Source organism: Lithobates pipiens, unplaced genomic scaffold (genome assembly GCF_037356315.1).
Source record: "Lithobates pipiens isolate NorthernLeopardFrog02 unplaced genomic scaffold, aLitPip1_a1.2 Scaffold_16, whole genome shotgun sequence".
Taxonomy (NCBI): domain Eukaryota; kingdom Metazoa; phylum Chordata; class Amphibia; order Anura; family Ranidae; genus Lithobates; species Lithobates pipiens.
In genome coordinates, this window is record NW_027507748.1 from 504,206,581 (window position 1) to 504,222,064 (window position 15,484).

The window sequence follows — 15,484 nt, forward strand, 5'->3', positions numbered from 1 at the left end:
GGAAACATTTACCAACATGTGCATCCAATGATCGACTTCTGTTAAACAAGGATGTCCATGAACTGATCAGTTTGGACAGTCCCTGCTAAACCTCCCGGATTTTTTTGTAACGGGTAGAAAATTTTATTGAACAATACACAGAATACAGTGCCGCAATCAGTAAAATACATTAAGTGGTGTGCAAGATCCAACATATAGGAAACGGGTAACACAAGACCATTCCAGAATAGAGTAGCGTTCATACTTGGGGTTAGTATTGTACTGTTTCAGAGCAGGTTACATACTCCCACATTAGAAGAGTAAGGAAAGATACAATATACACGTAGGTAACATAAAGAGTATAGAGCCAGGTCCAACAATGTACTAAATAGGAGATCACTTCACTATTTAGGCGTAAAAGGAGGAGGGTGTCACCAGCTTTAGGTGTAAGGCTTTGCTTAGGGCCACACAATACAAAAACAAATAAAATATGTATTTTTTTCCCTATTTTTTTTTTAATTGACATTCTCAAAGGACAAAAGGTTATTTCCTAACTAAGAGGTGTTCAATTTAAGCAAATTAAATGTTTGGGCTACTAGATATGGTTGTGCACCCTCACAGCATTAAGTCATAGTAGAGTTAAGAGTCAAGGGATGGCTATGATAGTATACAGTTTATTTTCCTTTTCCTGCTCAGGGCTTTGAATATGCTACACGGTACACCGAGGGGGCAAAAGCGACATGTAATAGCGTGTTCTCATTCTCCAGGGGGAAAGGGTTAAACCATAACTTGAATAATCTTTAAATGACAAAAAATAAAGAAATTGTAAGACCTTTTCACACGTTAGATATGTATTGTCATTTATCATCTAGATATCAGGCTAGCAGTGTGAAGTAATAAAACATATCATCGAAAAATGTGCTATAGGTCTGAATCACTCTTTCATTCCACCTCCTAGCTAACTGTAGTATTAAATCAAACAAGCAGAACATTTCCTAAGGCAGCCATTGCCTTTTAATTTCCTGAAGAACCTTAAAATATCATTCATTACAAGTACTACACATATTTGGTTTTTAAAAGTCTCATAAATCAATAGCAGGCTGACTGTAATAATTATTACAAGTTAGTGCATAATTTTCATGCTGAAGGCTGCATGCAGAACTTTAGCATATGCAAACGAGGCAATTCAAACTGTGTATAGATATTAATATGAAGAAGCAGGTAACGAGGTACAGGCTATGAATTATGCATCAGGAGCGGCTGATCTTCAATGAGGAAAATGAATTCAGCATGTAATCTAATTAGTGATGGAAGTCTATTACATCTAACTGCAAAAGCAACCGTCCTTGAAACAAATTTATTTACAGTCCATGTTACCACTTGAAACAACTTCCAAATGATGTTTTAGGCAGTCATTTTTATTTATTCTTTCTTACACATGTTTCTCTGCTTTCAGCTCCAGACCAGGGAGGCCTCCTAAAAGGACACAGAGTGTTACCTCACCCGAAAATCCCCATATAATGCCCCACAGTGTGCCTGGCTTAATGTCTCCTGGAATGATTCCACCCACAGGTACAGTACTTTTTGCTTTTAACACAGACTGGTAAAAAAAACAGGCTAACTGAACTTAAAGCAGGATGCATAGCCATAAGGTTTCAAAGAGCACAATGAAGCACCTGCAGGTGCCTTCATGTCAGGTTAGTTTCCTTTGCATAGAGCTACCCCCATCATATTGTGGGTCATGTAAATATCTGCTTAGCTTCCTTGGTAGAGAGCCTATGCCTTCCCCTCTTGGCCTCCTAGGCCTAGATATTCTGTCATTCTGATGAACAGTTCCAATGGTAAGGCTCAGGAAGCAGAAATGCAAAGATCTTGACCCAGCAAGCTATATTACATGCCACATCAGCCTAGGATTTGGGTTTCAGTAACAATAAAGAAGAAAACTAACCAGACGTATTATTATATCAGGTTTGCTTTAACTAAAAGAAGGCACCTAAGAGCAAGAATAACTAAACAGTGACCTATTATGGTTTTGCCATTGATGTACAGGACTGTGTTCCTCTAGGCTACTTTTTGATTACTGTCCCATGACGTATGGATCACAGGTTACAATTATTATAACCGTGTCAGGCAGCCATAACCCTCTTCAAGCTCAGGTAACCAACACATCTGAGCTTGTAAAAGGGCATGGTTTCCTGAGATTGCTGTGCTTATTGTAACCCATAACTCATGCAATAAAGTGCTTTACACGTGTGCCACAGCTTTTTGGATCTTTTCTATATATCTGTAAACCTATCTTTTCTATATACCTGTAGGTTATCTGAGAGTTCTATCTACTTGTGTGTGTCTTGTACTCTGTGTCAGTAGTGCTGCATATATATGCATACATACACAAACACACAACACACAACTATGGAAATGACAACATGCAATTAAAACATAACATTATTTTTCTATCTGCTTTTTGTATTGTTACATACATAGATGTATGCATGTATGTTTTTGATAAATATTACTATTGCAAGCAAGGCATTTAGAGTAGAGTGTCTTACCCCTTAAATCTGTGTTATTATTGTTTGGATATGAACTAAGTCCAAATATATGTACAATAGTTTTCAGTGTCCCACAAATAATTAAGAAGTGAAAGGATCTTGCAGCTTTGGTCAGTTAGGCCAAACAATGGCTATGCACGCTTTCCTTACAGTTTTGGGTTCAAGGATTAACTCCCACGTTCCACAGTGCATGGAGTTTGTATGTTCTGTAGAAGTTTCCTGCCAAAATTAGCAAACATACTGAATCCTACACCTACTATGTTGTATGATAGTGGTAGGTACATTACAATGTGAACTCCATTTTGAGGACAGACGTGGATGGTCTATGTCTATGTGCTGGTGGTACCTGATGAAGCAGAGGTAGCTGAGCAACTTATCTATAGCCAGATGAGGGGCCCTTCACTCTCAGGACCAGCGTGCAGGAAGCTGGGTAAAAACCTAATAGCTAAATTTGGTATGTATCTACCACAGGGTGGTCCTGGGGATACATTGCATAATACACATGCCACGCCCCGATATTTAGATTCACTAGAAAACACAACAAATAGTGTTGAAAGTGATGGACTTTTTAGGCATAAATATAGATAAAAAATTATAATTTTAAACACATTTTTTTTTCTAAAAACAAACAGATATTCAATGCCTCAGAGCATAATAGTTTCACTGTCTAGTATAATATAAATGCATCACATTTTACATATATTCCCATATGCATACAACATGGGGACATTGAAAAAATAAACCATCAATACAGAGAATACAATTTATACAGACATTGTATCATGGATGACTCAGCTCAGAGATGCTCTACATGTTACGCATTCTCTACGCTTCATCAGGAGCTTATAACTTTTTGTTCTCTATGGATAGCCAGGGAGAAAAAAAGCACCTCTACAGAGGTATAGGCAGTAGTGTAGCCCATATATCGTGTAAAAAAGGCACAAAAGGAAACAAAGACTCCAAGAGTCTAAAAGCAGCCCCGGTGTGTGGCTATGGAGGTACTGAGGGTTTGTCCTCCTTTCCCCCTCTCCCCCAAGGCCAAGTCTGAACTCCATTAGGAAACAGCTCCTTTACACATTGAAAGATCACAGCTTTTATACCTTTTTCCCCTCTCCTTGTCCTATAGTCTTGGAGTCTTCGTTTCCTTTTGTGCCTTTTTTACACGATATATGGGCTACACTACTGCCTATACCTCTGTAGAGACACTTTTTTTCTTAGATCCCCCCCCTCCCGTTATATGCTTGACTTACCACAGGTACCCTATATTCACTGTGAGGTATGACGTTCATGAGTATAATCACACGTTGCTGTGTCCTGAACTGTTTTAGGCTTTGTTTCTACTTGTGCAACTCGTCATGTGATTTGTAACTGCAAAGTCGCGTGACAAGTCATACCCCATGATTTATTTTGAGTACTGTTCATATCGGTGCAACTTCAAGTCGCAGCAACTTCAAAGTAGTCACTGCACTACTTTGGTCCAACTTTGATGCGACTTGAGGTCCATAGACCTCAAGAATACACAGGCATTGCTTCAAGTTGCATCAAAATCACGGGAAAAATCATGGCAAAAACTGCAAGAAAATCATGTGACTTTCAGGTCACAATAGGGGAAACATAGGCTACATGAATTAGGGAGACTTTGTGTTATTATAAATTGTTATGCAGCCGCATTTTTGTGCAACTTTCACAATCTGTTTTGTATTAAGCTACATTCACACCTGGGCATTTTAAATCACGGGCAGATTTGCCGTGATTCTGCTCGCAATTTCAAAATGCCTTGGTGTGAATGACAAATCACACATTTCAGATGCCGTTCATCTGAATATCACCTAAAATTGCATTGTGGTTCTGCAAACTGCATCGTGTGTAGCATGTTGTCCAAAAGAAGCTACTGAACTTTAATTGCTCGACAAGCTTCACGCTATGCGGTGTGCCGCAATTGCAGCGCAATTTATCTTGCGACAAATGCAGCAGAACCACACTGCGTTTTTAAGTGCTATTCAGACTAATAGCATCTGAAATGTGCATTGTGCAATTTGTCATTCACACCTGGGTGCTTTGAAATTATGGGCAGAAACGCTGCGCTTCTGCCTATGATTTAAAATGCCCAGGTGTGAATGTAGCCCCATGTTGTAGTGTGTATGTTCTTTGTCATTTTGGCCATGTTCTTTATTATTGATTCTAACATTGCACCTATTTTATAGGCTGAAACCCTACAGTTGCTCACTGTCTGATAATTCACCCACTACCCATCCTGTTACATAAATATTGCTAAAATTTCAGTAATATAGTATACACTAGTGAGAAGGCTGGTTATTTCTATATACTGTTTTCTTAAATTTTTATACACAATAAAAAACTATAGTAGGCCTTAAATTAATCTTACTCAGTGACCCCGCCATATGTCCAGTAAAATTGTAACTTCTAGTGCTCTTTCTCTAATGCAGTGTTATCCTTCAAGCAGTTATGTTGAAGTGAAGCTCCACCCAAAAGGGGAAGCTCCACTTGTCTGCCTTCTCCACATTTGGCACCCTTTGGAAGGAGGGGGGAGTGAGTACCTGGTTTTGACAGGTAGCCGTTCCCACTTCTGGCTAAGTTTACCACAGTGAACTCAGTTGGATGTTCGGACCCCCTCCTCCTTTCCCCGCAGCCAGCCCATTCATAGAGCACAGCAAGGCTTCACTGCCGGTTTTGCTTAGTGGAGATGGCAGCAACAACTGATAGCCAATTGAAAAATCGGCTCCGGTGAGGACACTGCTGGATTCCTGGACAGGTAAGTGTTCTAATATTAAAAGTCAGCAGCTACAGTATTTGTAGCTGCTGACTTTTTTTTTCTGAAGGAGCCTGGAGCTCCTCTTTAAGTAATGTTTTCTTTCCGAAGTATACAATAACCAATTAAAGTGGTTGTAAAGCCTTACAGACCACTTTGGGCTACAGGTAAACCTACAATTAGTAGAAAACCGGAAAAGAAACTGTGCTAAGATATATACGATGCACCCAATAAATTGTACCTACAAATTAAAGGAGTCTCAATACGAAACTAATGGAAGCAGCAATTCTCCTGCATAGCATTAATATAGTAAGTGAAATAGGGAGAAAATTTGAATCGCGCTAAACCGGTGAAATGTGACGTGTAAATATAATGATATAATGTCAATATAATGAATAACCTCACATAAATGTCAGAACCACACCGACCATGGAATTACCCAGAATCAGTGTGAATCTAAAACAAGAAAGGTTATGATTCATATGTCTGTGTTATGTTAGAAAACACAACACCAGACAAAACATATGCAAAAAACATACATAAATAGTCTTGTGAATCATCAAATAATGAATATATACATTCCCACAGACATGTATGTGAAAAATATAAAAGTGAAAAAAATTGAATATATGAGCAAAATTCTACAAATAATATATGGAATCCAAATGTGTATAACATGCACCCGTGCAAAACTAAAAGTTATAAATTATAAAATGATTCCATCCATAAATAAGGTGAATCTTCAAATACGGATGTGAGCTGTATTAAATCCGCCACCGCTATACATAGAGTTACTTATTAGCGGAAGCCCATGATCCCCCGTTACAGAGGATCAAAGAAAGCCTGTAGTGATGGTACAATCTCCTGGACAAACCAAGCAATGCCACTGATATTCTGACCCCTTGTAAAGATGGTACAATCTTCACAGCGCAATAAGCAAGCCTAGTACTCTTCAAATCATCCCATTAGACCCAGGCCCATGGATGTGTATACATAGCATGCAAATATATAGAGGCTCCAAATAGTGTAAAACCTTCAGATTTATTAGGACAGATAAAACAAAGTATTGCACTTACAATATAGTTGTAGTAAAAAAGCCTTAAGTCTGGTGAACCGGCCGGCACACACACAGACAGACCCGTCCTTCCTGGATACTCCAACAACAAACACGAGGTGATGTAAGCACATCGCTCCGCCCTACACGTTTCATAATAGAATTACCTTGTCCAGGGGCACGTAACATAATTAGGCTTAACTGTAGTTACCCAGGATATCTTCTAAACCTGCACGATTTAGGAGATATCCCCTGTATTTGCATGCGCCGTCGTTGGCACATGCACACTGACACAAACTGAAGCAATGGCACATATGTGCCGTTGCTACAGTGAGTGTGCCGTTACAACATGCATGCACGGGAGTGACGTCATCGCGGCTCTGGCCAATCACAGCACTGGAGCCACGATACCCAAAATTAACCCTCGGGAGTAATGTCGCCGGCCAGTGCTCTGTACGGTCACCACAGCTAGGGCTTCAATCTCAGGTGAGTATTACATAATGAGCTAGCATGCTATGCATACTAGCTCTTTATGCCTTTGTCTTGCAGGTGTTAGTTTTTTGGGTTTTTTTTAAGTGGGTTTACAACCACTTTAAGAAAAGGGGAAATATACTGTACTCCAAATAGGAAGTGCGGCCTAGGATGACAATGCTGCTCCTGTATAGATGTGTTACAGTGAGTGAATCACCCTAGATGTTATTAGGAAGTGTGTTACTGAGAGGATCATTATATATATATATATATATATATATATATATATATATATATATATATACACATATATATATATACATACACAAACACACACACTTACGCACACAATCTTGATCCAGTGATGTGCACAAGAGCTGAAACTCCCTCTGTCCTCATTAGCCCAGACACAGCATTAAGAGCCATTGGCTACTGCTACTGTCAATCACAGCCAGTTAAGTATAACATGTTTGTTATTTTTGAAAAATAAATAAATTACCTATAGAATCACTTTAAAACCACTGCATTATGTGAATAGTTACATAAATACATATTTAATCTTGTTGAAAAAAAGTCCATCCAGTTCAACCCACAATACATTTCTTTCTTTCAGTTTTTTGTAAAGAGAAGGGCATGCGTCATTTTATATGTCTCATTTGTTTGTGCCTCACACGTCATAAGAAGGCTTATTGATATCTGAAGCATAATGTTCCTTACATTTAATTAACTATACAGAGAGCTTAGAATAGCTTATTCTCCTATTACTTTTGTGTGGATTATATTACATAGCTATTGTTTTTTTTTCCTCCACTGATGAGAAAGACATTTGCAATTGTTTACTCCAGATGCGGAAAATAACTTCATTGTGGTCAAACTGCTTTGTATGTAACAGAATTATATTGGAGCTAATGACAAGTCCATCTTTCACTGCATGACTTAGATAAGTAGTTCAAGAATACATTCTAAAAATATGTCATGCAGTATGTAAAGACACATTTCAGAACCACGTACCAGCTTCCTTCCTTGTTACTAATCAAAAGAAAACATAGTTATGCTTCTGAAACATAACATATTAATAAAAAGGCACACATGGTTCATTGTTCATACGCAAGCAAAACAAAATAGAAGCTGGATTTTTTTTTAAAGAGGACTTGCTTTTTTTTCCCCCAAAGTGCTTTTTCATTGACAGGGATTAAGGTAAATTATAAGTACTTGTGTTTGCTGTTTAAAAAAAGGACTTTTAGCGTGCCAATTCCTTAAAGTTGTTAAAACCAGCTCAGCTTTTTATTTAATTATTTTTGTTTTGTTTTTTGTTTTGTTTTGTTTTAGTCTAAATTAGTTGCACTGCAAAATCTGCATTCTTCCTAAAGTGCAAAATACTAGTAGGAAGAATTTATGCAATGCTTTTTTTGGAAATGTGGGAGAATAACCCTCACACCTTTGCAGTTCTGGTTGCAATACTCATCTCTTCTTCGACACTATCCCCCACAGTAATTCCTTTTCACCAATAGAAGCTCTCAGTCTTCAAGTCTGAATGATTCCCAGGAGACTGAGAGCATCATGTGAGAGCAGGGCGTCATTGACACAAGGCTCCACCAGAGGTGGCGTCATCATGGCATTTTGCACTTATAGTGTGATGATGCAGAAGGTGGAGCTACTCTCTGTATCATTGAGGCTTGCCCCACACTGGAGGATAGGCAACAAGGAAGAGGACCCTGCTCATCAATTGAACAGCTTTGAGACATCTAGAAAAGATAAAACAAAAAATAAAACACAGCAGGAAGACTTCCACTAAGAATGTGATCGTGGGGCAGTTCGGCTTTAAGTGTTCAGTGGTTGGGGTATTCAATTACACATTTTTCACCCTTATTACAAAATTATGTCAGTATGACACCGAGTCAAGATGTTACTGTATTTTTTAAATATTACTTAAGTTAAATTAGATTTTCTGAGATGGTGACTTTTAAAGCATTAGAAAGACTCATCCTATGTCTGTTCACACCTTAATTTGTTGGACAACCTGTTCACCAAAAAGGAATAGTTTAAGCCCTTTTCTTACATTTAAGAAACATATCCAGTTGCCCAGTTAGAGCCATTGGCACTACGCTATCATGGTTCCCCTGCACTTGGTGTTCTAGACTGCTATCAAGGTGGGGGGAGGCACCTTAATGTAAATACAAACCAAAAAAATTAAAGGGAGGTGAACCCTGGTTAAAATGACTTGGGAAACTGCCAATGTAGTAATTGACATTATAGGCTAGTCTCTTCATACTCCGCTCATCTATGATAAATGCTTGCATAAGACAATTGATCAATCAGACTGTCAAAAATCACTGAAGGAAAAGGAATATGTTTGATATTCTCTGGTAAAAGTGTATCTAAACAGTGGCTAAAATCTGATAGTGTGCATTTGCTCATGTATGTCCCAAACCAAGCAGCAAATTACATGGAACAAAATAAGCAAAAAATGTTAAAAGTAAACCATAATATTATAAAGAGAAAGCCCACAAGTGACTAGCAACATTACTAATTATTTAGCCTTAACAAATCACAATAAACATTCAAATTATACTTGAAAAATCTAAAGTAATGAAGCAAAGTGCCTACAAGACCCTGAAATTATTCTTTATTGTGTGCCCCTACAGTATACGCTGTGTGTAAAAAATAGTTATTTTTACACATCAATTCCTGCTTTCCAGCTTTCCTGTTTATATATCCTTATTAATCCACATATAATTTTTTTCATGAAATTCCACATTATCAAAATGAAACCAGAAAATGTTTCAGTTTAATCAATACCAATAGACCAGGAAATGGTTGAATAGGAAATAAAAATATAGATAATTTTTATGAAGTGGACAAATAAGAAAATGTGTCCTTGTTAATTTTGGATGTTTCTTTTTACTTCAGTAAAACATCAGAATGCTACATGTAGTTGAACAGTTGAGCGATGACTAGCTTAATGCATATATAAAAACTAACATGTATTACAGAAGTGCAAATTTTGCCCTTGGCAAATCATATCTTAAGAGCTTTGGAAAATGAAATCAAGCACTTTCTAATTTAAAACACATTCAAATGTTACCTCTAGTGCTGTTTTCTTCCACTCTTTCCTCTGTTTACACTTTATATATAATTTAGAATTACATTTATTACTATATTTTCGACAGGGATTGGAAGCACTGTAACACCTTAAGCAACAGCTGCATATACAAAAAGATATGGGCTTCTTTATCTAATTATATGCTTTCAATTGTTTAAAAATAAATTAGATTAGTGTATTTTGTGATGAACTAAAAATTTCTGTAAAGTTGAGTACATGTCATCAATTTCAAATGGGGGAAGAAACTAAAGAGGTGACATCTGTAGTATCCTTCCATAAGTTTACTGGGAAGTAATCCTAAAGCCCATCTCCAGGAAACCTAAAGTGGAAGTTCACCCTAACACTAAAATCTTGAAATCTACAGGCATCCACGACTTAAGACTAACCTATTTAGCCCTGTAAAGAAGATATCACGATACATACCTTTTCCGCTCTGGTCCGGTCCCATGCTGAGCTGTCAGCGGCGGCTTGGCTGTGGAGGCGGGTGCAGAGGAGGCATCCAACAATGGAAGCCCCATAGTAACTCTATGGGTGACGTCACTTCCCATTCCTTTTCCAGCCATTGTCGGCTGTCTCCTCTGCAGATCTTACGCTGATAGAGACTGGACTGGAGCGACTTCAAAAAAGGTGTGTATAGCAATTTCTTATTTACAGGGCAAGATAGGTTAGTTTTAGATCATGGATGCTTGTAGATTTAGAGATTTTAGTGTTAGGGTGGACTTCTACTTGAACAATTCTCCTTTGCAGTGCGGTTGTACCCATACTGCATGGGTTAACTGACAGTTTGGTTTTAGGGGACATAGAAGACTTACTTACCCAATTCTCAGCTCCCTATGCTGTTAGCCTGGTCTCCGCAGCATCTTCTCCCCCATGTTGCAGTGGTCTAATGTCTTGCTGTCATCAAAACAGATGCAGGCTCTATAGCCCTGCATTGGATGTGATGACACTGAGGCAGCCCCACTGCAAGGGAGAATTTTCAGATTTACTGGAGTTGGCTTTAAAGTTGAAGTAACTCAATATTATTAATGTTACAAAATCATGTAATGTATTTTCAATGCAACTAGTTTAACTACCTGCATTTACATATCAACTGCCTGTATACACTGGACAGTAGAATTTAGACTGAGAAAAATAGGGCTAACATTAGGAGTCAAACAGCCTTTGCTGCAGTGCTTATATGCTGACAATAAAAAATGCTAAAATGTGAAAATGCTGATATGCAGATTAAGCAGCAAGATTTTTCAGCAGAATACCATAGTTTCTTCATTGTCCAATCAGTTGTTTGGTTGGTTTGCTACTGCTGTTGCTACAGTGGTGGTTAAAGCAACTCTATCAGTGCATGTCATTTATATACAATATCATATCTGTAAAAGAATAGGCAACATATTTGTTTTTCTAATGGTCTGCGTGTTAAAATATCACCGACTAGCTGCCCCACAGCTGTTGCATGTATTCCACACTTCCCAGTGTGTGGAATATCTGCTCCCCTGTCACACACTGTTTTCCCCTACTGGCTTATACTTCACTACAGGACATACGAGCTGTCGGGAGAAACCAAAGCATGCAGTGGGGGTAAGAGGCATTCAACTCATTTGAATAATTGAATGCGTTAATTGACAAGTGGCAGCATTTCAACACATGGGCCACCTGAAAGATAGATACAATGTATTGCTTCTTGTTTTTCAGGTATTGAATTGATACAAGGCAAGGTTGTCAGATTTACAACACTGGATATAAGGATTGACTAGCAGAGTATTCAACAACAATTGATAATGTGCTCAAAACATTGACATGGATAATATTATCACATTCAAAATATTATAAAGTTCCGAGTGCTCCAAAATAAAGTGATTCTGTGATTCAAAATAAAGTGCTCAAGTGCCACACTTCCCTCTTGTGTCCCCATTCACCAGAGGTTTGCAGTCTGGGGTCAAAAGAGCTGTGATCTAAATGATCTTGTATGTGAGGAATGAACTCCAAAGAAACTTTCCATAGGGGTATTTATATGGTAAATCAATCATAATGGGAAAAAAAAACACACAAAAAAAGCAATCGTGAAGTACCGTTAGTACTATGTGTACTGCACAATCAAACAACACCACTCACGAGATAACTGAATCCAAGCAGGCATCAGTGTATGATCCGAGTTCGCTGTTGGACAGCGTGTGTTCCACTGATGGCGGAAGTTGCGTCATTGGTTTATGAAACCAGAAATGTGTTCACGCGTTTCATCCCTCCAGGGTGTCATCGAGGACATACAATATCCTTGATGATATGATGTCTTTGATGATGGGGGGGGGGGGGGGGCGAAAAAAGTTTCACTTTGGGCTTCCCTTTATGATTGCTCACAGTTTTACCTTATTAATTATCATTTAACATAGGACGCAAAGGGGTTGATTTACTAAAACTATAGAGTGCAAAATCTGGTTCAGCTCTGCATAGATATCAGCTTCTAAACAACTAATCTTTTTTTTGTCAAATCTTATTTGAATAAGCTGATGTTAGAAGTAGATTGGCTACCATGCACAGATGCACCAGATTTTGCACTCTTCAGTTTTAGTAAATCATCCCTAAATAGTATTTTACCAATAGAGGGTAGGGTTGTAGAGGAAATGATGATAAAGGAGTATTGCTCATGTTACTGTATATTTATGAAGTTCATAAATTACCAAAACGTAAAATCAGATTGGGGGTAATCAAAAGAATGATGATAATTGTGTATGGCAATCAGAAAGTTTTAGCAAGTTTTCAAGTTTTTTCGAGATATCTTCATGAGATAAAACCTCAGGTGGGTAGTATTCAAATGTTGGTGAATGGTATCCCTAGGGTCCCACAGGGTTCCTCTTATGTTCAACGCCATCACCCTAATATCCTACATTTCTCCCCATCTTTATTACTACAAATACCCAAATTTCATATACTTCACTCCCTCACCCTTCATCCACCTTGGCAAATGCAATCCCATTGTCATTTCATGTTATAGTGTCATCATAGTAGACACAAAGATAAGGCCGACCGCTCCATATCCCAAGCGTATTCGTCTGGTCCCGGCCCAGTGTTGAGATATTGGCAAGAAGGCAATATGTAGCGACTGAGTGGTGATTCTCACATGTTTCATTATTGCTGTCTTCATGGTCTGTTTCCTTGGGGAATACATTTCAGTTATGAATTTGTTGTTTACTGCTTAATTGTAATACTATTCAGTTGCTATTAATGCCAGCTTTGACCTTGCAAATGATTTTGTATTTGTTAAAAAAATATCATTAATACAATATTACTAACAAAACACAATGAAGACTCTAAAATGTAAAACAGAAATACTTTAAAGCCTTATGTTTGCTGCCAATCAATATAGCTATGACCCTCCTTAACAGGTGATTCGACTGACTATAACTCAGGCATAAAATGCCCTGCATGAGGCAGTGCACTGAATCAAGGAATTTCTAAAATGGCAACATTCACTTTGTGCTCTGGGCACTGTAAGCTGCCAACACTTATACATCAAAACTTCACTCACTGTAAGATTGATTTTATTTTATTGTGTTTGTTTTAATTCCCTGCAGCAAGTCATGCAAATCTTGTAAACCCAGTCTGCATCATTTGCTGCTGTTATTGTTATTATTTTTAACGTTATAATTGACTGTTCTACAGCCATTTGTAGGGATATAAACAAAGTACAAAAACAAAGATAGATCCCCTAAAACAGTTATTAAGGTGCCTCTAAACCTAAGAACAAACACATTATGTATAGCAGCTTACCTTTCCAGGGGTATCAAATCACAAGATTTCTGGCTGGATGACCTGCTTTTTTTTTTTGCACATGTCAAACACATAAAAACAAAGAGATTTCAATTATATGCAGTATATAATCGTGCATAAGGGAGCAAATGAGGGAGGAAATTTATTGTTAGTTTGTGCATACACTTTCATGGTTTAAACAACACTCACTTTTTTTTGACAAGGCTTTTTATATGTATTCAAAAAGTTATTAAATTATCCACTGAAACACTCAAAATATTAAGACATGATAACATAGTGTAACCTAAATTGTATGCAGTGCTTAACTCCAGGCCAAGATCTAAATGCTCAATAGCACATACACTATATTTGCAAAAGTATTGGGACACCTCCCTTTACACACACATGAACTTTAGTGGCATCCCAGTCTTAGTCCGAAGGGTTCAATATTGAGTTGGCCCACCCTTTGCAGCTATAACAGCTTTGACTCTTCTGGGAAAGCTGTCCACAAGGTTTAGGAGTGTGTCTATGGGAATGTTGGACCATTCTTCCAGAAGCGTTTATGTGAGGTCAGGCACTGATGTTGGACAAAAAGACCTGGCTCGCAGTCTCCGCTCGACTTCATCCCAAATGTTTTCTATTGGATTGAGGTTGGGACTATGTGCATGCCAGTCAAGTTCCTCCACCCCAAACCTGCTCATCCATGTCCTTATGGACTTTGCTTTGTGCAATGGTGTGCAGTTATGTTGGAACAGTAAGGTGCCATCCCCAAACTTTTCCCACAAAGTTAGGAGCTTGAATTTGTCAAAAATATCTTAGTATGCTGACACCTTAAGAGTTCCCTTCACTGAAACTAAGAGGCCAAGCTCAACCCCTGAAAAACAACCCCACATCATAATCCCCCCTCCACCAAATGATTTAGACCAGTGCACAAAACAAGGTCCATAAAGACATGGGTGAGTGAGTTTGGGGTAAAAGAACTATGGTCTGCACAGAGTCTTGACCGCAACCTGATAGAACACCTGTGGGATGAATTAGAGTGAAGACTGCGAGCCAGGCCTTCTCGTTCAACATCAGTGCCTGACCTCACAAATGCCCTTCTGGAAGAATGGTCAAACATTCCCATTGACACACTCCTAAACCTTGTGGACAGCCTTCCTAGAAGAGTTGAAGCTGCTATAGCTGCAAAGGGTGGGCCAACGCAATATTGAACCCTACAGACTAAGACTGGGATGCCATTAAAGCTCATGTGCGTGTAAAGGCAGATGTTCCAATACTTTTGGCAATATAGGGTATGTAAATGGTTTTTACACCTTTCAAAGGATCTGCATTTCTATCCATTCCGGGGGCTTATGCCCTGTACACACGGTCGGACATTCCAACTACAAAATCCATCATATTTTTCCCGATGGATTTTGGCTCAAACTTGTCTTGCATACTTACGGTCGCACAAAGTTGTCGGAAAATCTGATCGTTCAGAACATGGTGACATAGAACACGTACAATGGGACTATAAAGAGGGCAGTAGCCATTAGCTTTTGTCTCGTAATTTATTCTGAGTATGGGTGGCACTTTGTCCGTTGGAATTGTCTACACACGATCGGAATTTAAATGATCGGATTTTGTTGTTGGAAAATTTTAGATCCAGCTCTCAAACTTTGTGTGACGGAAATTCCAATGGAAAAAGTCAGATGGAGCCCACACACGATTGGATTTTCCAACAGCAAGATCGCACGGGTTCTGTCGTACAGGGCATTACACATAGCACTTCCAGAAGGAGGATACAATTTTTTTAAGTTTCAGTTAGGTAAAACACT

At 38.4% G+C, this 15,484-nt stretch overlaps 1 protein-coding gene across 6 annotated transcripts in view; it reads left to right on the forward strand.

Moving 5' to 3' along the window:
* Positions 1 to 15,484, forward strand: part of DACH1 (dachshund family transcription factor 1) — a 427,793-nt gene that overhangs the window by 183,418 nt on the left and 228,891 nt on the right. For all 6 annotated transcript variants that reach the window (XM_077483130.1, XM_077483132.1, XM_077483131.1 and 3 more), the window contains exon 2: positions 1,436 to 1,551. In XM_077483130.1, coding sequence (XP_077339256.1) covers positions 1,436 to 1,551 — 116 coding nt within the window. The remainder of the gene's footprint in view (positions 1 to 1,435; positions 1,552 to 15,484) is intronic.